The 26,768-nt window shown below is 57.4% G+C and overlaps 8 protein-coding genes across 8 annotated transcripts; 6 read left to right on the top strand and 2 right to left on the bottom strand.

Annotated features, from left to right (window-relative positions):
- Positions 1-3,187: 3,187 nt before the first annotated feature.
- On the top strand, positions 3,188-5,296 carry MFIFM68171_05028 (Methyltransferase domain-containing protein; the record flags this gene model as incomplete). Its single annotated transcript, XM_071060448.1, has 1 exon — positions 3,188-5,296. One exon carries the CDS (start codon positions 3,188-3,190, stop codon positions 5,294-5,296), a length of 2,109 nt encoding a protein of 702 aa, XP_070916549.1.
- Positions 5,297-5,526: 230 nt separating this feature from the next.
- Positions 5,527-6,402, bottom strand: ETFRF1 (Electron transfer flavoprotein regulatory factor 1; the record flags this gene model as incomplete). The annotated part of the gene is made up of 4 exons (XM_071060447.1): positions 5,527-5,578; positions 5,862-5,874; positions 6,025-6,168; positions 6,348-6,402. The coding sequence occupies 4 exons, from the start codon at positions 6,400-6,402 to the stop codon at positions 5,527-5,529; spliced, it is 264 nt and encodes an 87-aa protein (XP_070916548.1).
- A 615-nt stretch (positions 6,403-7,017) lies between these two features.
- Positions 7,018-8,056, top strand: MFIFM68171_05026 (Thioesterase/thiol ester dehydrase-isomerase; the record flags this gene model as incomplete). The annotated part of the gene is made up of 3 exons (XM_071060446.1): positions 7,018-7,392; positions 7,452-7,622; positions 7,697-8,056. The coding sequence occupies 3 exons, from the start codon at positions 7,018-7,020 to the stop codon at positions 8,054-8,056; spliced, it is 906 nt and encodes a 301-aa protein (XP_070916547.1).
- Positions 8,057-11,197: 3,141 nt separating this feature from the next.
- MFIFM68171_05025 (Ubiquitination network signaling protein) lies at positions 11,198-14,128 on the top strand (the record flags this gene model as incomplete). The annotated part of the gene is made up of 1 exon (XM_071060445.1): positions 11,198-14,128. One exon carries the CDS (start codon positions 11,198-11,200, stop codon positions 14,126-14,128), a length of 2,931 nt encoding a protein of 976 aa, XP_070916546.1.
- A 3,059-nt stretch (positions 14,129-17,187) lies between these two features.
- MFIFM68171_05024 (Hemoglobin and hemoglobin-haptoglobin-binding protein-like protein) lies at positions 17,188-17,832 on the top strand (the record flags this gene model as incomplete). Its single annotated transcript, XM_071060444.1, has 2 exons — positions 17,188-17,410; positions 17,504-17,832. The coding sequence occupies 2 exons, from the start codon at positions 17,188-17,190 to the stop codon at positions 17,830-17,832; spliced, it is 552 nt and encodes a 183-aa protein (XP_070916545.1).
- A 673-nt stretch (positions 17,833-18,505) lies between these two features.
- On the bottom strand, positions 18,506-19,924 carry POS5 (NADH kinase pos5; the record flags this gene model as incomplete). The annotated part of the gene is made up of 1 exon (XM_071060443.1): positions 18,506-19,924. One exon carries the CDS (start codon positions 19,922-19,924, stop codon positions 18,506-18,508), a length of 1,419 nt encoding a protein of 472 aa, XP_070916544.1.
- Positions 19,925-20,841: 917 nt separating this feature from the next.
- MFIFM68171_05022 (Acyltransferase-domain-containing protein) lies at positions 20,842-22,281 on the top strand (the record flags this gene model as incomplete). The annotated part of the gene is made up of 4 exons (XM_071060442.1): positions 20,842-21,014; positions 21,100-21,343; positions 21,398-21,846; positions 21,894-22,281. 4 exons carry the CDS (start codon positions 20,842-20,844, stop codon positions 22,279-22,281), a joined length of 1,254 nt encoding a protein of 417 aa, XP_070916543.1.
- A 1,912-nt stretch (positions 22,282-24,193) lies between these two features.
- Positions 24,194-26,430, top strand: MFIFM68171_05021 (Polyamine transporter 4; the record flags this gene model as incomplete). Its single annotated transcript, XM_071060441.1, has 8 exons — positions 24,194-24,403; positions 24,566-24,981; positions 25,133-25,219; positions 25,299-25,473; positions 25,527-25,624; positions 25,680-25,759; positions 25,821-26,077; positions 26,131-26,430. The coding sequence occupies 8 exons, from the start codon at positions 24,194-24,196 to the stop codon at positions 26,428-26,430; spliced, it is 1,623 nt and encodes a 540-aa protein (XP_070916542.1).
- Between the last annotated feature and the right edge of the window lie 338 nt (positions 26,431-26,768).

The following is a 26,768-nucleotide window of genomic DNA, read 5'->3' as shown; positions in this document are numbered from 1 at the left end:
TGCGGGGCCGAGCAGCAAAAGTATCGTCACCGACGGAGAGGCGTGTTCGCTGGATATCGCTGGAGAGAAAAGGTCCGGCGCGGGTCTCGGAGATTCTGGTGGTGGGCGATGAGCTCGGCACTGATCGCGAAGAAAAAGGATGCTCGGTTCGTGAAGTGAACTTTGGTCTATCTTATTATCTTTTTCTGCTTTCTTTTTCTGCTCTTTCCGGAGAAACCCGCAAGTCAGCGCCAGGACGGTGAAGTGATATTACGAGTCTCAGTTGCCTGGCGGGAGATGTGAGAAGTGGTCAAGATGGGGCTGGAGGACAAAGAGAGCGAGCGACAGGATGGCTGCAGCACGTTGAAACCACATCGAAGGGCGCAGAATGCTGCAGCTGTCTGCTGTGGTGTTTGGCTGCATAACGCGCTCACCTACGAAAAGGAATGTGCAAACAACCTCTTGGTAATGGCGATAAAATGGGGGGAACCTGCCAATGGATACTCGAGTGAAGGATATGTATGTGTCTGGATCGACGAAGCCGTACGTGTCAACCGCCTCCTCCTGTTGTGCCCGCCTCGATGGAGTCGTTGCGGGATGGGCCGCCATTGTCGCCAGCTGACATAATATGGTCACGTGAGCAGCCGGCCCCCTTCAGCCTTGTTGCTCACCCCTGAAGCAGTCTGTGCTTCTCACCCTGCAGCCCAGCGGTTTAATTAGCTCGGCCTTTTGGGGCTTCGGCGGCATTGGACAGTGTCTGACAGCGTTTGACAGCGTTTGACAGCGCTCAGCATGGCAGCATGGCAGCATGGCAGCATGGCAGCATGGCAGCATGGCAGCACCGCTACCACGCAAGCGGTTTGACGGTTCCATGCGACTGGCAGAGCTTAGTTACTCTGGGCTTTCAAGGTGCTAGTTTTCTCAGCGAGACCGAGAAGGTCCCCATTTCAGGATAAGGTGTTTCCGGGCCGGCCAGCGCTGTAACTAACTGTCCGCCTCTGGCCGCCAAGTCGAGAACCTCGAGGTAGGTCGGTGGGATTGATTACAACTGCGAATTGCAGAGCGCCGATTACGCATTTGCACGGCACAGCCAGCCGAAGATGCGGGCCAGACAAACCCTCAATATAAGCCGGTGAAACTCAAACTCGTGGTATGTCGCCAAAGATTGCCCGTGGTTGAATGGTGTACGGTTTTGGCTCCTCATTGCACATGCATGAAGCCGCAAAGTGGCAAGACACCACATCCCCACAGTTGCAATACACACACACGCCATCAGGAAGAGCCGATATAGCCAGCCCTCAATCATTGCATCATCACAAGATAAGGCAAAGCCCGAGACTTGGAGAGATGGAAATTCCCACTCTTCCGCTCGGACAGAACTTGGTGGAATGGACAGTTGACGTTGCAGAGTGGTTCAATGGACGCAGGCGCTAACTTCGTCAAGTCGCCACGGAAGGAATATGAGCTGCAGCATGCCCGCCGCCCAGCCTCCAAAGCAGTATGGTTCGAGCATGGGATGGCAGCCGGTCTGGCAGTCAGCGTGCGGAACCTCTGCAAAGCAGAGGACCACGCCCCTGGACTACAGGCACAAGGCCAATGAGCGGTCCCGGAGGCGACTTGATTCAGCGTCTGTGAGCGCCGCGGAGCAGGGAGGGGAGCAGGCAATGGGCTCCCCAGAAGTGCCCAAAGAACCAATCCACGAGGAGAATTGCGGTGCGGGGAAGCCGACCGAAAAGGCTGCCTCTGCCCTGCTCCACACCACTTGCAACTGCAATGGGAGGAAGGTGAGAACCCGGCGCCCAGAACAGGGGAGGCTAAGGTACGAGGCCGTCATGGGACCGTATCGAGCAAGTGTGCGGTCCAAAGGCAGAGAAAAAAATAGTAAAAGGAATGGTTGTGCAATCGGGGATTATATGTCTCGTCTTCCTAATAAGAACAGGCTGGGCCCATTTTCTGTCTTTCCATCCAACGTGTCCAATGTGTCCAACTCCCAACAAGATTGCTCGAGAGGCTGCTGGCCGTCCTTTTTTGGTCTCTTTTCATTTCGAATTGGACCTAGAGACATAAAATAACACACGCGACTGCAAGCTGGAACCCCACGCTGGATATCGCCAACTTGGGCTTCTCTCGTGTTCGGACCGTCCACCTCCCCGACCCCACTTGCGTCGAACTGGGCCTGTTCGTTCGATCGCCATCTTTCTGTCGACCGGGAGGAGCGCCTGTGAGGATCCATCCAAGCCCAACATCGTGATCAGTTCGCTGCGCGTGGCGTTACCGGTTTCGCGACATGCACGGCAGCATCCCGCGACAATTGTTGGCGAGGGTATCCCTGAATTGACCATGAGTGGTGACGAAGCCGCCGTCTGGAGAACGTTGAGAACGGACGCCGAGTTCAAAGCAGTTGCATCCTGGCCTCAGACGTCGGGTCAGGCGACTGAACAGCCCCCAACCACGCCGCCCATCCCGGCGGATGCCGACGGAGTGACCCCCGGCTGCTCTGAGCATTTTTGTCCTTCCTCTTTGCTTTTGTCGGCCACGGTCCCACTAGTGGGGGAGACGTGTCATCTCGGCAGGGAACCGGTCATCTGAGGAAACGGTCGGCCAGACCGGGTGTGAAGAGAAGGGCGGACTATATCGTCGGGACACAAAGAGGATTTATCACCGGGGCAATTTGCAGGCCGGCCAAGGAATCCGACAGCGCCTCACCGAGCCTACCGGGGGGGAGCACCGAGCTACAGGGACCCGAAACAGGCCGAGAAACTTGGAAGGCTTCTAGAAAGGGGGTCGTGTCAATCGGCATACCCGTTGATCGGCTCGGCCGTTTTCCTGTTCTCTCGGGAGGCCAGGGGAGGTGCCTTGAGAGTGTGCGGTCTTTTTGTTGAATGCGGAAGGTCGGCGGGGGCGAAAAGGAGACGGACCCAATTTACTCGCATGCGCCCCTATTCTCCCCTTACCGGAGCGAGGGATCCGGACGGGGCGGGAGGAGGCGCTGGAACCTAAACCACGCCGCCCTGTCAATCTAACCGTCTAGCGGCACGCGTCCAGTGCAGTGGCGCCGCCCTCAGCTGCAGCAGCAGCATCAAACACACCGGAACAAGGTGCCACGGGCAGCTAAGGCGGGGCACGCCCACCCCCCGTCCCGCGGCAGCAACCCCCTGCCGCGCCCATAGATGAAAAAAAAAGTTTCGCCTGGACCGCAGCGGCAAGCATGGAGTTTCTCTCGGGATACGCAGCCGCCAAGGCTCCCTACGCCTCCTACCAAGTCGAGCCGCACTCTCCCCATTCCCACCGGTCAAAGGGGCCAGCTCGCGCCAATTCGACGTCTGGAACGACGACTAAGAAGCGATCGCGCATCCCCAGCCACGCCAGGACCAATAGCGCAAGCACATCCAGCAGCGGCCGGACCGAGCATCAGCCGTCGCCGCACAGCTTGAGCTGGCTCCAACAGCCGCCGGCCGGCCTCGATGCCAGCGGAGCCGGGGTCGACGCTACACCCGCAATCGTGACATCTGGCGCAACAGGCCGTGCACTCCCGCGCGACCAGACCCGGGAACGCATGTCCGCGCCAGCCAAGTACTACCAGGAGAAGCAGCTCCCGGCGACGCCCCGTCTCAACACCCAGGACGCCGCCTTCCGATACCCTAGTGCTGGCACCACCTCGGAGCCAGCTTCCGCCCGCACGCCGGCCTCTGCGAGCGCCACCACTCCGGGCGCCGTCGGCAACCCCTCTGCTGGTGTCCCCTCCCTCGCCGTCTTCCCGGATCGCCGGATGCAGACGCTGCAACACGCCGCCATGTTCCCCGAGCTTGGCGCGGCTTCAAAGGTATCGGGGAGCTCAGGCCTTCCTCGGGCCGAGAGCGTGTCCAGCGTCTCGGGAATCACAACGGCGAGCAGCCGCACGATGCACTCGAGCGAACACCATCCCAGCGAGGCGGCTGCCTACCACCACCGTCCGTTCATTGTCCGCAACGGACGAACCTACCTCTCCGATCCGACCTTGTCATATCCCCTGCCCGTCGACCTAGAAGAGATCCACCACCAGAGTCTGAAGACAATGCTCTTGATGCAGCTACACGGACGCCCAATATGCTCACCGGCATTCGCCACCAAACCCCCGTCGCGCGTCTTGGAAGTCGGCTGCGGGACCGGGTTCTGGAGCATGATGTGCTATAGGTACTACGAGGAGCGGGGATTGCACAGAAACGTATCCTTTACCGGAATCGACATTGTCCCCATCGCGCCGACATCAGGTGGCCCGGGGATATCATCATCGTCGTCATCATCAACACTATCACCATCCGCGGCAGAAACAGATACCCGGCCTGATAAGGACATGAATTGGCGCTTCGTACAGCACGATATCCGGAAGCTCCCTCTACCATTCCCAGACGCCTCCTTCGACTTTGTCATGGTCAAAGACATGGGCCTCGCCACCCCCACGGCGCTACAGCAGGGTCTCATGGATGAGTACATCCGCATCCTCACCCCGGGCGGGACGGTCGAGATCTGGGAGACGGATCACACCATCCGCATGTTGCGACCGCACGTGCCCGAGACTCCTACTACGTCATCATCTTCCACAACAACAACCGCCGAAGACGGCATTGAACAGCAGCAACAACAGCAACAACAAGAAGAACAACAACCATCCCCCGACAATGACACCGACAATACTACCACTACCGCCGCCGCCACCAGTGCTGGTAGTGGTAGCAACAGCACCGAGGAAGACGAGCACAGAGCCGCCTTCGCCATGGGCGCCTACGTCATGACGGCCAACACCCCGCTCAGCACGCCGCTCAACAACTACCTCGTCGAGTACAACGGGTGGATCTCGCGCGCGCTGGATGCCCGCGCCATCTGCCCCATGCCCTGCACCGTCATCGGCCCGCTGCTGATCCAGGAGGCCGAGGCGCTCAAGGAGGTCGGGAGCAGGCGGCTGGCCGTGCCGCTGTCCGAGGTGCGGTGGGAGAGGGAGGGCGTCGGCGGCGTGGTGACCAAGGACGGGAAGAGCTATATCGAGACCAAGGCGAGGAGGCTGTTTGGAGGCGGCGGGAAGGATGGTGCGGGAGGGGAGGGGGGAGGCGGCGCGGGCAGGACGCTGAACCCCACGGCGGCCGCGCTGAGGAGGACGGCCCTGATGACGGTTGTCGGCCAGATCCAGAGCTTCGAGCCCGTGCTGCGGGAGGTCAGCGGCAAGAGCCAGGACGAGTGGGACGCGTGGGTGGGGAAGATGATGAATGATTTGGTGAGGGAGAATGGCACCAGCTGGGGGGAGTGTCTTGAGGTTGGGGCTTGGTGGGCGAGGAAGCGATGAGGGCCGGTAAGATTGGAGCGCGTGGCGGCCCGGAGGAGTCTTAGTTTTCGGCTGAGTCCTTTAGGAGGCTGTTCTACGTGTGTACATGCATCGTTTTCTCGCTGACGCAAGGCTACGGCAACTGATTGTGTTTCTTTGTCGTTGTTTCTCTTTCGGTTCTGGCATGCCGATACCCAACGCCGGTGCACGCTTGGCTTTGCTGTCACAAGGCTATTTTACGCGGAAGAAGTCTATGCCCCGTCATATCTCTTTCTCAGTGTCCGATATCGTTTGAGATAGTACCTAGAGGTATGGAAAGGTTAGCCTCTGGGAAGAGTTACGGGTTGGGAGAGATGACGGAAGGAAAGATAGGAAAGGAGATTGGATGTTCCGATAGGGTGTTGTGTCATAGGCTGGTGTTGACCATGTACTGCGGATGTTGTTCTTGTATCATTTTCTCTCTTGCTCGCGAAATGGGAGCATCTCCTGTGAATAGAATAGGAATGGATGGTTTTGGTTTGTGCTTTTTTATTAGGCTTGGAAGAAAAGCTAGGGAAGATGAAGGGCAGATTGGTGTCTCACTTACAGCGCCTCGATCTCTGTGCGTAGTTTGATGGCATCAGGTTAGCCATAACCGGGCCAAGGTAGTTCAACGAAAAGATAGTGCACTTTGTTTTGTATGCCCATACGAAGGTTGGGTATACCAGGCCCCAGGGGAAACCTGTGCAAGGACACATCGACCAACCTACCTTTCCTGACAAACTCGGCACGTGCGATTCCTTTCCTGATTTGCTCTTCATCCGTGACATGTGCATTTGCCATGAAGGCGCGGTGTAGCCGCGGCCGGAAGTAGTCGTAGCCTAGGGGGTAGTCTCGGCCGAGGAAGAGGAGCTCTGCGGATGAGGTGTGTAAGCAAAGCGAACCGGACGCTTGAGAATGCATGATCCTCTGCTCATGCGGGTGTTATGTCGAACGCCTAGGTCACTAATAGTACTTGAAACGGGGTATATTATCCGACGTAACTGGTGCGAGACGACTTGCACGGTGTGGAGAGAGGCAGGAGAAAACTTGCGTTTGTAAATGGCAATGACTTGGCTCCTCAGCTCTGGATTCGGAGCTGGCGGCATCGTGTTTGAGAGAGCCAGTAGATATATCTTATTGATCAATCGCTATACTCCAATCATCGCGAGGTCCGGCGGCGAGGCTTGGGCTAGGGAGCGAAGAGACACAGTGGTTGCGCTTATCGCTCTGAGGTTGAATTGGGGTCGAATGGTTCAAGCAGCTCCAGTGCCCAGGTGACGACATGCCAGGGCTTATCTTATCGGGCACAGTGGTAACAGCACAAGAGGCCACTGCCTGTCTTGACTGAGACCGGGATCACTACAAATTCTTGTTTTCAAAAACCAATGGTTTGACTAGGCCAAACCCAATGCTGATTTCAGGCCCCGGTTGAGCTCGACCGGGTGGCATCGGCGAAGGCAGGGACGCCCCACTTCCTGTGCTCCCCGCCCTGCCGAGACTCCGAGGTGATGGCGACATCGCCGGGACTGGGGGATGGCTGACCGAGCGGCCACGACCCCAGGAAACCTGACATTGCTAGGTCTAGGACTCACCGGTTAAACGAGTAAACAAAACAATTGAACTACATTTGAATCAGCCAAGGCTTTCATTCCATCCTTTCGACCAATTGACGTGTGCCGCCGTCGGAACGCCCATCCCCCACCCCGCCCCTGCCGCCCACGATGCCTACCCTCCTCCCGTCACCGGGGCGCGCGAAGCTCGTCGAGAGCGTGTGCCGCGCCTCGATTCAGCAGCCTACATTAGCATCTCTATACCCGCGCCGGCTATTCTCCGTCTCCGCGGCTCGCCCGAGCTCAGACTCGACCTCTAGACTCCCGCCGCCGCCTCCGTCGCGATGGATCGCCGAGCTGCGCGCCCGGGTGGGCAAGTGCATCATATTTGGCTGTGACAGACAGCAGATTTCGCGAGCGGGGTCGGTGCTCGGCGCCCTGGCGACAGAGTGGAAGGAGCTGCTTGCGGGGAGCGAGGGGTTCCTGACGGGCGGGCGGCGCGGGCTCGAGGCGAGGGAGATCGCTTGGGGTGAGATGGATACATTTGTGGGTGCCTACCAGCTTACTGTTGTATTACGGACCGCGCTGACTACTGGACTGATCAGGGGCACGTCAATAATGTTAATTACTACCGCTTTGCCGAGTCGGCGCGCGTAAACTGGATCACGAATTTTGCGGTCCACGTCGACTCGGCGCATCGGGACCAGTGGAGGGAGTTGATGTCTCCGAGGTCGACTGGTTTAATTATGCGGAGCCTGAAGGCGGATTTTAAGTTTGTACGTGTCACCCTCCCACTTGAGCTCTTCAACCTTTGAGAATGTTACATAACTAACACTTAAACTCCCTGCAGCCGATGGTATACCCCGACAAGATCTCGGTCTATCACAAACTGCGATCCAAGCCTGAAGGGGATCCCGCCCCGAGCTCCTTCTTCCTCGACTGCATCGTCCTATCGCACCAGCACAGGAGAATCTCTGCGCGACTAGAAGAGGACATTGTCATTTACGACTACAAGGCGTCCGGGAAGACCAGCATGCCGAGCTTCATGCTAGAGCAGTTTATAGAAACGTGGAAGTTGCAGGAGCAAGAAACGTTGAGGGCGAGGACGCGGATATGGGAACTGATCTCGTCGGTGGAGGCACTGGAGAAGGAGACGTGGAATAGACCCGATGCTGTTGAAGATCTGGGGAGTGCAAAGAGCAGCACATGATTTGTTCAGTCTCGAAGCCTGCTGTTTGCTTCTGGAATAGACACCGTGTGTAAGGCTGTATTTGCAACTCGTAGAATAGAACTAGAAGTGGTCATCCGATTATCCGGTGGATGTTGAGTAATATGTTACTAGTCGGCTTCGGCGCGATGTGGCGGTTGGAGCACTCTTGCATCTCCCCTATCGACTATTGACAGTTTGTATTATTAGGAGGTAGCCGCACTTAAGCTACAACGGTAAACACAAGAACGAATGACAAAATGAAAAGAAGGACACAAAGAGTAAAGGGAGAGAGGGTGATGATAACAATGACTAAAGAACAGGAGATATGAAGAAGCAAGGAGGCAATGACCGTTTCCACTTTGGGATGTGATAATAGAGCAACTAGTTTCCTGTCTGGACCGTGAGATGGGAATTTCCGTGTAATTGAGACCCCCTGGCATCAGGCGCCAGAACTCATACCGAGCTTCGAGAGTCGGTCACCCGATCAAATCCCCTTTAGCTCCAAGTTGCACACGACCATACTGTACCAGGCAGCCCAGCTTGCAGGAGAGGACCCCACACGGACTTTAAACTCAAAGGGTCGCACAGAGGGATACTGTGTAGCCGCTTCCTTTATTTCAGGGGGAAGAACACTGACGGACTTCTTGGGTCATGGTTACGACAAGGAAGAGCGGTTGGGTGGCCCAGCCTCACGCGGCGTTGAAGAACTTCATGATTGGCACGGGTGAATGTTACCATATCTGGCGCCGAGTGTTACGTTGTGTCACCTTATTAAGCTCGTATCGATATAGGTCAAGGATGGGTAGTGACAGATGCCGAAGTTCACCGATTGCTCATGGTTGAAGGGCCAGTCGCCGGCAGGCAGGCAGGCCGAGAGGACTGAATGATATCTCGTAATGAGAAGCCCTTAAACCAAACGCTCAAGTCCTTACTGTGGTATACAGCTCCGGCCTTGATGCAATTGGTCGCGGCGGCTCTGGCGGAGTAATCCGGAGGCAGTTCGGGGTTTCGCTGCGAGGAAAGAAAACCTGTCTGCTTTGGGCCGGCCAAGGTGCCCGGAGATCATGCCACCCAGAACCCCACAGCACAAACGGCTCAAATCCAATCATAGCAGACATCCAGGTAGGGATATCGGGCACCTCTGCATGGGGGACATGGCCAAGAGATCGTTCTGCCAAGCTCTTTGAGCATGCGTTCTTCTCATGTAGCGGACGGCAGACGAAGGTGAGATGTGAGAATGCAACGGCACTACTGCAGAGCGCGTCTCCTGTCCGAAGATATGACTTGCACGCGGACAAGGGAGAAAAACTAGAGTGCGGGTGGATATGCCATGAAGAGATGAGGCGGGCCAAGCATCGGCCTGGTCCAATCCGACGAGTCGGATGTCACGTAAATGCCGAAATGGAGGTCAACGCTCTGCCGCCAGAGGCTCAACTTGTCTTCACTCGCCCACGGGAGCTGCGCTTGGAGGGGTTGCGGGGGAAGGGCCAATTTTGATCTGCTGTTCTCGTCGCTCATCCTTCCGCGTCCTGTTCGGTTGTTCGTTAGAAGGGACGATAGGACCCTTGCAGTGTCTTGCCGCCGGCGACGGAACCGAGACACGAAGAAGCGAGGATATACCTGGAACCTGCTGTCAAGCTGGCTCCATCTCTACGAAAGTCTCTTCGAAAGGCTCTTCTATGAGGTGGAGTCCAACTTTTGCCTTGCAGGTGGGATCCGGTGCCGCATTGAAGCCCGCCTTTGCTTTTGACAACACATGATCGCAGCATGTTTCGAATCGGGGAAACAAATTAATTCGAGATTGGCCGCGGCAGGCCGTTGGGATGCAGCAGGCTCGGATGGTGTTGTCAGCGCATGCCGCAGTCGCGGATAGTGAGCAGTGATCGACGTTGATATTGCCATTGTACCGTCTCCCCGCAGATGGATGTTGTTGTTTGATTCGTTGATGCGCCCTAATTACTTCGGTAGTTAAGTTGGTGCCTCCCTGTCGACCGCAAAAGCCTCCGTTAGTAATGCCGCACGTGCGGATAGATAACACTCCGCACATGCCCAGCATGACCCAGTCGAGGCCCTTTGGGCAGACGTTGGGTTGACGGGTTGGTTGATAGGCAACCTCATGATGCTGCGGGATAATGGGAACTGCTTGGCGGTTTGCTGAACAGTTTCTGTTTCTTTTTGGTGGCGTTCGGGATTGCTTTCGGGATTGCTGGCTCGAGCTAGAGAGCCATCGGACCGGAAACAGCCCGTGCAACAGCCAGTGACCTTCTTGTTTGGCCGATCGCTCGATGCACTCCCGCGCCCCGGGTGCCAGCAGCCTGTAATTGAGCCCGAAGCGTCCAGATGCGAGCCACGGTTTCCTCCGTCGAGTTCAAAGCGTTGCTTCCAACCCGCCTCCCGTCGTTGCGGACAGGCAGGTTCAGCCAAACAGAGCCGCCCTGGGCAGGGAGAGCGGGCCAGGGAAACAGCGATTGGAGACGCCGGACCTTGCATCCCATCGCGCTGCAAACAAGTCCACAACACCATCTGTAGATACCCGCGAAATCTTAAGGGACTCTTGGAAGTCGAAGAAGCTTATTCGGGAGCCTGACTCATCTGTGCGGAAGGAATGCAACCATCTTGGCGACCTTGCAGGCATGTACCACCGTGTACCTTGCATTCGGCGGCGGCGGGGAATCGGTGTGGCTCCGGTCGCCGCAGCGCTGGAGCGACTTAAAAGTACTAATTTGAGCATCAGTCGGTTGGCCCACTGGGGGTCCCTGCTGCTTGTTTCCAGCGCCGAGTGCGCTGAGCTGACACTGTGCCTACGCACCTAAATCCTCAGCCGCCAATCCAAAAATCCGCTTTTCTCCTTTTAAACTCAAACCGCCCTGCGTCGCCTCAAACCCGCAACCCTTAGCATCTCCGAAGCATATTCCACGCCTCAACCTCGGTTTCTAGGTTCTCCGTTGCGGCGGCGGTGCATGACGACACACGATATCCTGTCCACCTGCGATCCGGGCCCGGCCGCCATCTTGTCCGCCTAGCGTTGTCGCCCCGGAGCGTTGGGAAGCAAGCGACCGTCTCTCCGATTTCCGGTTCCCGCCGCCACCTCACGCTCAACCCGGTGCTGGGCTGGCTCAGAACAAGCTTCTGGGTCAGCGGATGCGCATGCCTCGCGCGTCAAATTCAGGAAAGCGACACCAGGGAGCAAGCAGCCAGCGCGACACCCGCCACGAGAATGGCCTGGTAGGCCCCGGCAAGCGAGTCGTCAAGCAGAAGAGCCAGGGCCAGCTCGATGGTGGCTTCAAGACCGTCGTTGACAGTGCCGGTGCGCCGCCCGTACCGCCCGTGCCCGTTACTGCGAACGGTTCCCCTGCGCATCCCGACGACATGGCCCCCGAGCGCAAGGCAGCCGAGCTGGTGCGGAGGGGTTCCCTAGGCACCACCTATTCCGAGTCGTCCTCGGCCGAGTCGTTACCCGCACCTCTCGCACATGCCGTCCCCGAGGAAGCTCATCGCCGGATCGACGTCAACGATGCCAAGAATACCAACGTGCACCGCGACCCCGGCCCCTTGGACCTTGCCATCACCGTCCTCCGATCGTGCCCCCTTCACGACACCATCGCCATCCTGATCATCCTCATGCAGGTGTCGCCCGCCGTGTTGGCCACCATCTACATGCTCTTCACCCTCCTCACCTTCGTTCCCCCGGTGACCACTAGCTCTGGGCTTAGCATTGCCGATATCTTTGATGGCAACCAAGGGACCCCTTCCCTGACGACCCTGATATGTATGGACGTGATCATGTTGGGCATCTGGCTATTTCTCTGGGCGCCGGTGCAACAGTTCATCTTGGATCTGGCGCAGGTCGTGATCTCGTTGACGCTGGGCGGCGGAGGCACGTCAAGGCAAGGGACGACGAGCAACATCCTACTCTGCGTTGCCATTGTTGGCGCTTCCCATTGGACCCAGTACGCAAGGTGGAATGGTCTCTCCCGGCTGACTACGCTTTTTGGCACGAACCGCTTTCTAGCTTCCAATTCCGAGCCGGCACGGGCGTTCGAGAAGAAGGGTCCGTACGGATGGGTCAGGAGCGTCTTGGCAATCCATATCCTCACCCAGGGACTTGTGCGCTACATCAGGGAATGGTACTTGCGGAGGGAACGTCGGGACTTGCAATCCCAGGGCCTGCTGGACCCTGAAGCGGGCAAGTCTGTCTCTTTCTCTGCCGAAGGCTGTTCGGATGTTGCCCTCATGGCCGCCGACAGCGATGTTCACTTGCAGACGAGCGCAGCCAATCTTTCTACCAAGAAGCGACGGAAGCAGAGCGCCCAAGTTAGGATAAGGCAGCCGCTCTGGGCGGCTCTCGCGAGCACCAAGATTGTCATGGTCAAGGAGTATGAGCTGTCGCATGCGGCGAGCGAGTCGGCTGGCTCTAATGCCACCGATATCCACAACCTCGGCAACGCGCCTTTCAACACTCAGCCCGAACAAATCTGGATCTGCTATGTTGGCTGTGATGAGGTCTGCTTCAACACCAGCCACTTCCCAGAGCCGGAGCAGGACGATTCCCCGGAGGGCGGTAATCCAAGCATCGATATTAGCAAGCCATTCTACGTAAAAGTCAACAACGCCATTTGGCAACCAACACGCATCACTCCAATCGACAACGGCGAGGAAGAGAACCATCAAGGCACGAGGTGGACGGGCGATATTTATGGATTGACTCCGCTGTCTAACTACGAGTGCGAGTTCGTCAACACGCGCACTCACGAGGTCATCTTCTCGACGAGCGTGAGGACGGTCCAGGCGAAAAGCAAGGACCCCGAGGCCGGCCCAAAGACGGCAGGCAACCAGCGATCGCATGCACGCCACGATTCTCCGGCGACAACGCTGCGAGCATCAGTTGCGGCAGCCGAGATCAAACTGGCCGATGAAAAAGCTCGCCTTAAGGCTGTTCGAAAGGACAACAACCGCAAGCTGAACGCGGCGCGGAAAGAGATCGAGAAGCTCACGTTCGCCGTCCAATTCGCCGGAGGCGATGACGAGAAGCTGAGGCAGAAGGTTGCTCAGAATAAGATCCAGGAAAAGCGAGCCGAGGAGTCCATTTGCGACCTAGACGCGGAGCTGAAGGAGCTGGAGACGGTGCCGGAGGATCTCCTCAACGAGTATCGCGCCAAGCAGGACGCCTGGACTTCTGAGAAGGCCGAGTTTGACAAAGCCCGTGCGTCTTTCAAGAGCTTCAAGTCGGCTATCGACAGGAAGATTAAGTCTCTCGAGGAGGAGCGAGCCAGCCTGCAGGCGAAGCGGAACAAGATAGCGACGCGTATCGCCAAGGTTGACGACGAGCATGCCCGCATTATGGATGCCAACGCTCGAGGCTTGAACGAGGCCGAGCGCCGCCGTCAGGAACGCGCCAATTTCGAAGCCGAAGCGGCCCGGAACGACCAGCTGCTCTTGGAGAGGATTCAGGCCCTGAGAGCCAGCAACATTGGGAAGCAGGCCCAAATACAAGATATGGCGGGCCATTTGCAAGCCTTTCTGGCGGGTTTTCAGGACGACGTCGGGTACGATTCTGTCTCGCAGCCCAGCCACTTCGCACCGCCTGTTGCCTGGGCGCCGCCGGCTGGCCAGTACAGCGCGCAGTCGGTATGGCCGGCCGTCTCGATGCCAGCGCAGGCTTCTCCTCTTGCCCTCCCTCCGCAAGCTCCCAGCTTCCCTAATCCGATCCAGACGGTCATGGGCACTCCGCCACCGCACAGGACTCGAGGTCGCTCCTCGTCGATGCTTAGCAACGTCTCGGGGTTTACACAGTCCACCGACGAAGACGAGCACGACGTCGGTAGCATCAACAACCATGCTGGCAACCACTTCATGGGTGCGACGGCCCATCACCGTGGACATGTTGGCGTGCATGGGACCCCCGGGACGACCCCGCTGCGAGGCCCGCCGGGATTCCACTTTAAGGGGTCAGCATCCGGATCAGGGTCCGCATCGGGCTCGGCGTCGGGCTTCGGCTCTGGCCGCAGTAGTGTGCGGTCCGGCAGCGGGAGCGGCGCAAGCCTCGGCGGGGAGGCCACCAGCCCTGTGTGAAACTAGGGCTCTGGCGCTATGTCTGGCGGGTTGACATTCGCTTCTTGTTTATTGCGCTGCGAAGCGAACACTGCGGTCGGTTGGCACCGTTGCATCTTGTCCTGTCTTGGCGCGGGCGAATCGCTGGGGGTCCGGTCTCATGTCACATGGGATTGAAGACCCGTGTCTTTGGCTTCGTCTATGGCCCGTAGATGGATTAGATGTAGTGCTAGTCAATGCAAAAGTAGTTTGACTTTGTCTTTTGAGATTCAGCGTTCCGGGGGCCTCGGTGACTCGAAGCCGTGGTAGAAAATATGCTTGCGTGCCGTGATATTGTTCTAACCTCCGGTATCAACAGCACGAGGCAAGTCCTTATCAGTTCTTACTCTCCAGACCTTCTCAGTCATCTTACAGGGCATTGCCACGCCCAAGCCGAATCGGCCACAGCGCATTCCAGGTATCGTTGTCGACAACTACCGGGGCCTCTTGAAATGTCCATTAAGCAGCACTAGGATAGGGACGTCCGGCATTGTCCAAGCCAGGAGACGAGGGAAAAAAGAACTCATATGGTCAACTGGGCCGGTAATCCACACCGAGTAGGTCGTCAGATTTATATCTGGGGTACATTAGCACGTGTGGTCTCCCAAATGCGATGGACATTTTAGTTCCGGCGCTGTACCAAGGGTACTCCAGGGTTACCCTACTGTGTTGGACGGGATGGCCGTCATAGGTGAAGCTTCATACTGGTGTTTCTTTTCTGGCTGATATGTCCAACGCCGCGCGCGGCAGCCTTCCACCTCATTGAGTCCCCAACGGGGTGCTTGGTCCAGGTCAACTTGAAGTTCTCACCATTTCTCCTGGCGAGATTCGCACGTCAACCTAAATCTGCCCTGTTAGTGGGTTCATAAGGGTGTTTACGCACGGCTGTTTCCAACATTCCATCCGGAAGTAGAACCGCCCCAGCCTTCCTTCCTGCTCCTTCCGCACGCGGGTATATAGCTTCTGATCACGCACTTGATTTCCAACAAAACAGAAAGCGCTGGTGGTCAAGCTGACACTCAAGCACCCCTCCTCGTCTGACTCTCGAAAGGCTAACTGTTCGATTCTCAGGTAATCGCGGCTTTTCCAAGCTCCGATCTGAGTCCTACAAAAGAGTCTTTAATTAGACCTGGACACATGTGCGGCCACCTCCTCGGTTGATTCCAGGTCATCCTTGGCGTGCTGCCACACACGAAGCACCCTTCTCCCGTGCAAGCCCAGACGGGGGAGGGCCAACGTTCTCAGCTGAGGGGTGTGAGGCTCCGAGGCTTGAAAATTCGAGAAGAAAGCTGCGGGCGCGTGAGCCCAAGGCAACTCGAAGAATTCGGAAAGGGGAGGGTGCAACATGCTCCCACCCTTCAATCTAGGAGAGCTGCAGCTACTCCCTACACTACCCAAAAGAAAATAAACTACATCCACCTCCGCGTGGTCGGTTAAGAGCCCGTATCAACGGCATTACCTAACTAAGTACAGCTTCCCTAAACTTGACACCAGCGCCTTCAATTTTTTTTATTTTACTTTATTATATTTGTGTGTTTAGTAACCCCCCCCGATTAATTACTTTTTCCTCTGTTAGTATATTATTTTATTTGGGATAACAATTAATACTGAATGCTAAAGGACATCGTGTTGTTTAGCAATTGTCTCGTGCTCCCTGATTATCTTGGACCCTGAGATAGCTCTCGTGTTTGGAGGGCTTTTAGAAGAAGACCGAAGTTGGGGGAATGTGGGACTGATCATATGCTTCTTGGCGTGCCTCATCCAAGAGCGCCCGGTTCCTCGGCATGGTAGCTAGTCAATTGCAGGATTGCTGTGATGATACTACACCAAACAGGCTTGGGAAGAAAGGATGGATTGATGCGAATGGCACTAACAGGAAATGAAGAGGTGGATTCTACCCCGCAAAATGCATTGTCCCTGCTAGTCCGAGCTGGTTAGGCCGGATCGAGAGGGCGGGCCGTGGGATGTGGGATGCTGCAGGGGTAAGAGCGCCTCCTCCTCCGCTCTGCTCCCGCTGACGAACAACGGGAGTGTTCGGTGAGAGGGATGGCTTGTCGTACATCATGGATGGAGATATATGTAAAGGGGACAGCTTGGCGGTGACGTTGATGATTGCCTCTCTTGCAAGATTCAATTGAGCTTGGCGGCGTCGGCGACGGATGATGGACCTGCTGAGTTTGCAGCTGGCCTGGCCGGCGATGACATGTTTGTTGGCTGTGAGACGGTTTGGATTCGCGGCCAACGGCCCGTTTGCTTTGCCACTCAGTTTATGCCCATGTCCATTCGCCACTCACACGTCTCCTCGAGCTTCCAAAGCGATTGCCAAGCTGGACCCCAAACGCACGAGAGTGACCAGCGGCTAACCAGTGTATTTGCTCCGTAAGATGAGATGAGAGATTTTGCTCTGCCCATGACCGGCATCTGAGATGTGATAGTGCTCTGCGTACAACGTGAACAACGTGAAGGAAGCGCTGGGGATTGAGGATTGCTTCTCGAGCGTCAAGTTCGACCGGGGCCCCCTTGAAAGCCGAGGCTGTGCCCTTCCCCCAACGATCATATGCAATGGACGTTCCACTTCCCCAGGTTCGTGGCTGTTACTCTCTTGAGGATTCCGCGTCATCCATCCCGGGGAACACGCCCGGATCGAGGCCGAAAAGCCTGGCCAGGGCAACAGCGAACCATGTTGTCCCACCCACCACAATCATGCTTCCAATGTCCGGTGGGCCAATGAATGCGGTTCCTGCATGTTATTCCCAGCCCGTCTTTACGAGAATGGCCGGCTTCTCCACACCACCTTCGCCAGTGTTATTTGCCCAGGCCAGGCAAAATGGATGGACAAGACGTAGTGTTGTGGTATTGCTGTAAACGACATAAAAGACCAGCCCCTTTCCCCTTGGCCTGCATTGCCCTTCTTCCTTTCCTTCCCCATCACGCTCGTTTTGTGACACAATCAAGTAGCAGACGCTCGCTGTTCTCTTGGGAAACCCCACCCTCGCAAAAGAAGTCCAAGCCAACCAACACCAATCCCAACAACGTCAAAGATGAAGTACACCACTGTCCTCGCTGCCGGCCTTGCCGCCGTGGCGTCCGCCCAGGACATCGGCCTCTTCCCCCAGTGCGCCCTGCAGTGCATCATGACCGCCATCTCTACCGGCACCCCCTGCGATCTGACCGATTTCGCCTGCGTCTGCGAGAACAGGGAGGAGCTCACCACTGCCGCCACCCCTTGCGTGATCGAGGAGTGCGGTGAGGATGTTGCGCAGAGTATGTTATTTCCCCCTTCCCTCCCCTTGCCCCCCCCCCCCCCCCCCCCGGGTCTACATTCAAGAGAAGAAAACTAACGAAATAACCCCGCAGACGAGGTCCTCCCTGCCACGGAAGAGTTCTGCTCCCAGGTCGGCGGGGGCGATGAGGGCGGCGACGACACCACCACCATCACCGACACCCTCACCGTGACTTCTACCTCCACCGCCACGGAGGAGGAGACCTCGACCCCGACCGGTGGAGACGATGAGACCTCGACCTCGTCCCCGGGCTCCATCGTCACCCCCGCCCCGACCTCGACCAACAACGGCACCATGCCGCCTCCGGCCACCACCTCGGAGCCCGTCACCGGCGGCGCTGCCGTTGCCGGCTACATCGGCAGCCTGGGCATGCTCGCTCTTGGTGCCATCGCTGCTCTCTAAAGTGACGATGGGTTGAGGTTGAGATGGAGATGGATTGATGTGCGGGTTGGGTTGTATTAATGAGGCGATGAGTGACGGTGGATGGTGGGAATGCCCTTGAATTGAAAAGACGGTATGAAAACGACACGAAAAACTTTAGCAAGGAGTCGTTATAATCTTGGGAAGCTGCTTCGATCTAGCTGTACATGAGCAGTGCGTAATTATGTATAATGCTGATGTCGGATGTTGATGGCCTTCCTTCACTTTGGTTCCGATGTGTCCATTCCCGTTTGTGATGTTGCATATCCCCACCGCATCCAAATGTCTAGGAAGAACCGCTGTAGTCTTACAAGCTTTGTGGCTGGTCACGTCATGCATCTTGACGCAGTCTTGGATAAGTCGATCTGTTGGCGCTAAGATTCGAAGCCCAGGGTTTCTTAAGATCTATGTCCTCTGCTTCCCTGGTCGAGACATGCGACATCGATCCATGTATCCCGCTCAATCCCACCCAAATCAAACCCCAGAAACAATCAGAAAAGTCCCAGATTTCCGTACAGCATATATTTGCGGGGGGTATCAAATGTTCATCGATGCCATCCATGCAGGCACTTAAACAAGAGCCAGCGCCATCCCCGGCTCACACCAATCGTACATGCAGCCAACAAAGAAACAAACAAGCAAACAAACATGCCCCTCAGTTCGACTGCCCAGGGTCTCCAAAAGGATAATTGAACTTCAGCAGCCCGTTCAGACCCCCGACCCACGAATCGTCATCCTCGGCGAACCCTTCCCCGTCGCCCCTCGACGAGGCGCGGATAACGCACGGCACCCCGCCCCTCCACCCGTCGGGCGTCCGCTCGAGCTTCTCACCCTCCACTCTCACCTCCATCCCGATGGTAACCCCCGCGCGCCGCTTCCCGTCAATGCTAACGGGCAGCTCCCGCCCACGGTTCCGCTTGCTCAGCTTCAGCACCACCTTGGTATGCAGCGGCAGCACCAGCGGGCGGAAGCTCAGGCTGCGGGGGCTAATGGGCGTGATGAGCAGGGACTTGACGAGCGGGTGGACGATGGAGCCGCCGGCGCTGAGGGAGTAGGCGGTCGACCCCGTCGGGGTGCTGATCAGCATGCCGTCGGCGACGGCTTCCGTCAGGAAATGCGAGTTGACGTAGATGTCGATGATGGCCAGGTGCGGGTGGGAGCCGCGGTCGATGGAGACTTCGTTGATGGCGTGTAGGTAAGGGGGGATCTGGCCGCTGGGGGGGAAGAGAGGGGCATGGTGGTTGATGTCGGCGGGGCTGCCGAGGTCGAGCTCCGCGGTGGAGGTGGGGAGGAGCTGCTCGTTGATGTTGCGGCCTTCGCTGTCGTAGATGCCGACGCGCAGCCTATTGCGAAGGAGGATCTTGGAGGTCCGGCTCAGGCCCATGCACTTCCCGTTGCCGCGAACGCTGTCCCACCCGTCGACCGGCGGGGTGTAACACAGATTGTCCGCCAGCCGCTGGCCCGACGCGGCTTCTCGAGTATGAGGGTCGACTAGATCTTCCACCGTGACAGAGCAGCCGCTCATATAGCACTCCCTCCACGCCCGCTTGTACTCGCCAAACTTCCACTCTCCGAGGAAGCCGAGGGTGCCCATACTAAAAGACAGGATTGGAGGGACGCTGTTGTGCATGGAGAACAGGCTCGCCGCACGTAGGATGGTGCCGTCGCCGCCCATGGTTGTGACGAGATCAATCTTCTGGGCGAACTGGGTCGGGGCATCGCTCGGCGCGGTGGTATAGATGGGAAATGGCAGCGTCTCGTGGATGTGCTTAGCAACGTGGTTCTCGAAGACGAGATTTAAACCCGGATAGTTGCTGTGGATATGCTTGGCGAACTCGACGGCCTTAGCGGTGACATGCGGCGCATGTAGCTTGGGCATCAGCAGGATATTGCGCGGCGGCTGTGGCCAGTGGAGCGAGAGCAGCGATGACGTCTTGGTCTGCTGGTAGTGAGGGACGGTGCGATCCGGGAGTGTCGCGACGTCGAGGACCTGCCTGCTGCTTGCCGACACGGAGAAGAGCCGGCGCGCTCCAGCGCCTCCGAGTCTCGGGCAAAAGCGTCCTGGCGCGGCCATCGTGGGTGAATTCAAGGCCAGGCGAGCAAGAAGACGGACGTGGCGATCTTGAGCCGGATATGATAACCCCGACATGACGACATGTTCGGGATTTGTAGGCCGCTTCGTTTCGTCGTAATTTCCGACGCGCGTTGAAGCTCTTGATGATGTGCCTCGTAATGGCACAGCTCGAGATTCAAGGGTCCATTCTCTGACGGAGTGGATCCGCGTTCTGGTGAGCTCCAACTTGGAGGAGTTGCCAGGGTCGAAGACAGAGCGGATTTCTGAAGACAGCAGCCGAAGGTATCCATCTACGGGACGACAGAGAGCCAATGGGAGAGCGCTGTATTCCAAGCGCATCCCCCGTGCGGGCCTCACATGGTCCAAGCTCAATCCAGCAACAGCCCCCGTGGAATCGGCATTTCTCGTGGTGGGCCTGGGCTTTGGGTGACTGGTCTTATTAGTGGTTGGAGCGGGCGCATCCGAACCATGCGAGTCAGGACATCTCGGATGACCTGGGACAGCTCCAGCTGCTGCCGCACACGACATTTGTCCATCTGATCTCCTTGCCTGTATCACAGAGTCGGTTCTGGTTTCTGAGCCAGGTGTCCGCCATGATGCCTTCGCTAGCGGTTGTGCCACGACTTCTGGATTGTTAGTAGTCTTTGGACCGGGGGGACAGGTGCGACGCCATATCCAGGGCGGTTCGCCCTCCCGAGACCGCCGCACCAAACGCTCAGTCCAGCTCGCGTGCGTGCCTGCAGCGGGCTGCCTGCCTTGCGGTCAACCTCGGGCTCCCTTGCAACTTGTCAGCCCAGCCTACCCGGCTTTGGCTCCAATGCCATTTGCGCTCCCATAACTGAAGCTTGGATCCCTCTTTCCCCGCTCCGACCGCTTGTTCCCCTTTCGCATCCGCCGTCTCGAACGTCGACTTCCAAATGGCTGCGGATTTGCGTCATCGTGTGCCGGCGCAGCCGCCGGCCGATCCCGTCCCGGCGGGTGCCGCCCCGGCTCCGAGTAGCCACCCGTCCGGCAAGGAGAAGCACGGCCGCCTGGTGCAGGTGCTTCGGGGCCTCTCGTTTGGCGTCTACTTTATGACGTGCGCGATTGCGTATGTATTCCGTGCACGCCTCTACCCCGTCCACCTCTTGTGCTGTAAGGCATCGCAGCTGACAGGCGTCACCGCAACATGGCAGAATCAACGCAACCCAGTTCCTCGGCGCCCCCCTCTACTGGATCGACCGCGACCTCTTCTACGTCTACATGTCCCTGACGAAGCGGTCGTTTGGGCTCTTGATCACCACAGCGACACACTGGTGGGGCCCTACGACAATACGCATCAGCGGCGATGCCTCGGTGGCAGACCAGATGCGGAAAACCGAGGATGGCCTGGTGGAATTCTCGTTTCCCGAACGCATGATCATGATTGCGAACCACCAGGTATGTCGAGCGCGTCCGCATGGTCACCGTTGCGGAAGCTGACGGCCAGTGCAGATCTACACAGACTGGTCGTATCTCTGGTGGGTTGGCTACGCCAACAGGCCCAAGATGCACGGTTCAATCTACATCATCCTCAAAGAGTCACTCAAGTACATCCCTATCGTAGGGCCGGGCATGATGTTCTACGGCTTCATCTTCATGTCGCGCAAAATGGCTGTCGACCAGCCGCGGTTGGCCCATCGCCTTGGGAAGCTCAAGACCCGGCATACAGCCCCCGATGGGAAGAGCTACCTCAATCCCATGTGGCTGCTATTGTTTCCTGAAGGGACAAACGCCTCGCAGAATGGCAGGAACAAATCGGCAAAATGGGCCGAGAAGATTGGGGTGAAGGACCCGGAGCACATGCTCCTCCCTAGAAGCACTGGCATATACTTTTGCCTGAACGAGCTCAAGGGCACCGTCGAATACGTCTACGACTGCACTGTAGCGTACGAGGGCATTCCGTATGTTCCGCTTGCTCCTAACACCTCTGGGTTTCGTTGACTGACAGCTCGTCTAGACGGGGCCAATTCGGTGAGAAACTCTTTACCCTCTCGGGCACGTACTTCCGCGGTCAGCCGCCAAAGTCGGTCAACTTCTACTGGCGTCGATTCCGCGTCGCCGACATTCCGCTGGATGACCAGGGGCAATTCGACCTTTGGCTGCGTGAACGGTGGTACGAGAAAGATGCTCTCATGGAGCAGTACATCTCTACCGGCCGCTTTCCGGCTAGCCCGTCCGAAGTCCTCACCAAGGGCCAAGAAGGCTTTCTTGAGACGGAAGTGCGGACTCGGCATTGGTTCGAATTTCTCCAGATCTTCGCCGTACTCGGCCTATTTGGCGCCTTTGGCCTGATGATCAACTCGATCCTCAAATTGTGGAGCCGGTTGTCTCCTTGATTTTGGGACTTTGGGGCGTTCGGTTTGGTACAAGATACCCTCTCCACTCACGCATATCTCATGTCAGGGGGGCGGAGTGCGTTTTGGTGCGTCGGTGAGGTCAATGTTGGTGAGCTAGGCTGAATGCAGCCTTCTCGGACGGCATGTTTGCGGTTGCAGCTTGGCAAAGCACTGTTTGCATACGATACCTTGGTTTGGCGTTTACTGCGAGGGAGACCGGGACTAATGTGTTATGGGAAACGATACTGGTGGTGTTGGGTCTACATAGTATACCCCTTTTTGCCTATTCTATTGAGATTTGCACTCGGGCTTCCGTTTCACACGAGCTTTGTATGCTCACCAGGCTCCGTTCGAACAGGGACAATGCATTGACTGAGCAATGTGCCAGTAACGAATCTCGTCTCACGGGTTCCATGGCCAGACTCGGTGCCAATATGACAAGCGGTCTGTCTACAGGTACGTCTGCATTCCAGTTAGCTAATACCCGGCAGAGCTCCTCGGGAGTGGGCCCTCGACCGGATCGATACCGGAGCAATGGGGTCTGATCTTTGCCGGCTCGGCATGGCGAGCCGTCAGTCTGATATCAGACTCCGTTCGGCCCCTGGTAGACCGAGCACGATCGTGAACGGCAGATGACCTCTTGCAGTAGCTGGGACCAATCGGGTCTAGGCCGCCCCGTGGGCCATGAACGGGGCGGACCAGGTTCATGCACCATGTCAGGCCTGACATGGAAAGGGGCGGATCTATCATCTACTGCAAGGAGGAGCGGCTCTTTCCCCCGTTGTCCATCGGAGACGTTTCGGCTCTACTGCACAGGTGGTTGGCCACCATCGCGAACGCCTCGATGTCGTTCAGGTTTCACCGCTTCCGTTGGACGCCTTCACCATTGTGGTTTGTGAAGTTGGATGAGATGCTTGCCGTTGGCCAATGATCAAGGTCGATGTGTCATACCCGAACGTTGGTGTCGTTCACGTCGGAGTATGCTGCTCAACCAGCTACTGTAGCATTGGGCGATTCTTGACCGCCACAGCCAGATTGGCTCACCTCTGGGTGCTCTTCAGATTTCTTTCGCCTTCCATATCCATCGTCAAACAATGCAGCTATTCACACATTCCTGTCTTATCTCTCTACAGAGCTTGGATGGACTGCGGAGAGGGTACGGCACCCAGGCCTCGGCTTGAGCTGTAGGCCATAATCGAGAGCGCCCAGGCAGGGATTCGGACCAATAAGATATATTGGACTGCCGTCAACACGAGACCTGTGGAGCCAAGATGATATCAACCGGTGCTAGCCTCCAGGCTGGCCGCCTCGAGACACCGGACTACCATCGGACTTGCACGGTACAGCACCGCAGGCCGTCATCGGACGAGATGCCCTAGTGACGGCCAGGCCCTTCGGTGGTCGGAAAATATTCCCCAAAAATGACCCATCAAGTGGCGGGTACGCGAAGTGTCGAGAGCTCTCACCGTGTCTAGGCGCCCCCAAGAAAACGTCGGCCGTTTCCAGCAGCAGAGACACGGTGCTAACTAACTGCCGCAGTCTAGATTCCGTATCACAACGCTAGAGATGCGCTTCCCAATCCTCGGAGAGGTGTGTAGGATGAGAGTCCCGCCCTGGCCTCTGCAAGTCCATGGCCCCCGACGCTTGACAACTCACGATGGCTCCTGCGTCGAAGCCGGAAGGCGTCCCATGTACAGGACGTTGTCGGACTTCTGGCCCCGGGGGTCTAGAAAGGGTCGGCGGCAGCATAGATGACGATAAAAGAGGGCTTTGGCCGCACCATTGTGTTGCCATGTCGAGGACGCATCGGTATCACCCACCACATCTATTCTCCAGGAGGAACCTGGACATCTCTCGACATCCACAAGCCAACTTGACGCCCGTTACCCAGATCTGATCAACAATATACACTATGGCCCAACACTGCCCTATAGACATTGAGAAACCGTCTCCGGTCTCCCTCTCCACCAGCAGCAGCCGGAACAGTCTACCCCTGACCAACGATGACGACGGCCACAAGTCCCACACCCAACACCAGCCACCCTCGTTACCAACCCACGAAAACCTCACCATAGTCTCGTTTGAACCCAACGACCCGGCCAACCCCTACAACTGGTCAACCGTGAGTCAACCTCCCTCCCCCTCCCCTTCCCACCCCCCCCCCTTTTCACCCCCCCCCCCCCCCCTCTTTTCCCCCCTCGTTCCAAATCACCCATTCTCACCATCTCAATTGACAACAACACTGACCTGACGCACGCAATCCCGTGTAATCCCTTTCGCGCAGACCACCAAAACGCTCATCCTCGTCACCGCGACCCTCAGCTGCATCAACACGTCCTTCTCCTCAACGCTGCCGTCCAACCTGGTCCCGCCGCTGCCGGAGTCCTTCGGCGTCCCCGCGGCGGGGCCCGACTCGGTGCTGCCCGCGTCGCTGTACCTGGCCGGGTTCGTCTTCGGCCCGCTCCTCTTCGCGCCGCTGAGCGAGGCGCCCCGCGTGGGCCGCTGGTGGGTGCTGGCCACGGGCGCCGCCGCCTTCGTCCTCCTCTCGGTTGCGGCCGCCACCGTCCGCTCCTGGCCCGGCTTCCTCGCCGTCCGCTTCGCCCTCGGCGTCGTGGGCTCCCCCCCCGTCAGCGTGTTTGGTGGGGTGCTGGGGGATGTTTATGAGGGCGAGGTGGGGAGGGGGAGGGTGTTGATGATTTGGTACGTACTCTCTATTCCGTTCCCCCGGGTTATTTTTTTTTTTTTTTTTTTACCAGCTGTGTGGGTGTGTGGGTCCGGTATTTGGTGATTTAAGGGGGCCTTGATGATAGTGATGATGGGTTATGTATGGGCTGATAAGAACGGACATCAGGTCGGCGGCAACGTTTATCGGCCCCTTGGCGGCCCCCATCCTGGCGGGATATACGAGTCCCACGATGGGGTGGCGGTTCGTCTTCTGGTACGTTCGTCCCCGCCCCCGCTTATTCGTTTGATTTCCTTCCTGAGAGGCGGGCTACCGCTAACTTGCGGCGCGCAAGGATCGGTGTCGTCGTTGCGGCCCTCTCGCTGGGCGCCGTGCTGCTGCTCCCCGAGACGCTCGCGTCTACGATCTTGGTGAAGAAGGCGGCGAGACTGAATAAAGAGAATCACGGCAAGTGCAAGCGGTTCGTGGCCCCGTCGGACTTGTGTAGAGAAAGTCTTTGGGAAACCTGTGTAGGTGGCTATGTGACAGTCGGAAAGAATCATCAAAGCTGACCTGGAGCCAGACAACAAGCTTGATGAGGCCATGGCGCCTGCTCTTCCGTGAGATGATTGTGTCGCTCACCTGCGTATACTTGGGTTTTGTCTACGCCGTATTTTACATGTAGGAGTCGTCGAGCCTGGTCTATATCGTTGTGAACTGACTAATGTGCCTCTAGGTTGGTACAGATCTTTCCCGCTATATTCCGAGGCGTGTACGGCTTCAGCCCCGGAATATCGGGAATTCTATTTTCAGTCAGTACGTTACCGCATCCCAATGCTCCAACTAAAAAGTCACATGTGGATGCTGACTGAAACAGTGGGCTTCGGCACTTTTATCGGCTGCTTCATCTGTTGGTGGTGTGATGACTTCACTCTGCGCCTGAGCGCCAAACATCCCAACAAGAGGGAAGAATATCTGCGGCTCCCTCTCGCATGTGCCGCCGGGCCCATGTTTGTTGTTTCCATGCTGTGGCTCGGTTGGTCAGCACGTCCCGATGTTCACTGGCTTGTGCCCTTGATGGCGACCATCCCCTATGGGCTGGCCTACCATCTGATCTTCGTGGTCATGATCAATGTGAGCAACGCGATAGTCCACTCGAGCGAGAAAATCTTCTGACACTGTATCAGTATGTCGCAGACGCCTACGGCGTCTACTCGGCCTCTGCTCTGGCAGCGCTGAGCATGACGCGGAGCGTGGCGGGCACCCTCATCCCGCTGGCCGTCGAGGACATGCTTGCTGCCCTGGGTATCGCTTGGTCATGCACGGTTCTGGCAGCTATCAGCGCTGCTCTGGCGCTGGTTCCGTTCGGCTTCATCGCGTATGGCGAAAAGATCCGCGCCGCGAGCCGTTTTAGCGCAACGCTCAAACCTGAGGCCGAGCAGGAAAGGGGGGCCCTGGCGAGGATGACGAGCTTGTCGGTGGTATGAAGAACTGAGGGTGTGAGTGAACCTCAGGGATGGGTAAATTGGAGGTTGAGGGCTTTCAGGGGGAGATGCGTGGACTTGGCGACTCTCTCCGAAACGAGCAGGCTATGCATCATCAGTGCTTGATTTTAGTCAGCCGAACTGTGAGTAAGCCAAGGGGAAGGTATTAGCCCCGAATATTCCGTTGTTCTAACCCCAGCAAAGCATTGGGCGCTAGGATTGTGGTGGTTGCCGTACACATGACGGGGGGGTAGGGGTGTGCGGTGGTGTGTGCTGATATTGGATGTGTGTTGGAATCCTAGGAGCTCGGCCAATGCTGGAGAATGATGGCGGCCTCTGTG

This window comes from Madurella fahalii, assembly GCF_045866475.1.
Source record: "Madurella fahalii IFM 68171 DNA, scaffold_2, whole genome shotgun sequence".
Taxonomy (NCBI): Eukaryota; Fungi; Ascomycota; class Sordariomycetes; order Sordariales; genus Madurella; species Madurella fahalii.
Note: the sequence above shows the minus strand (reverse complement) of the source record. Positions and strands in the feature narration are given on the sequence as shown.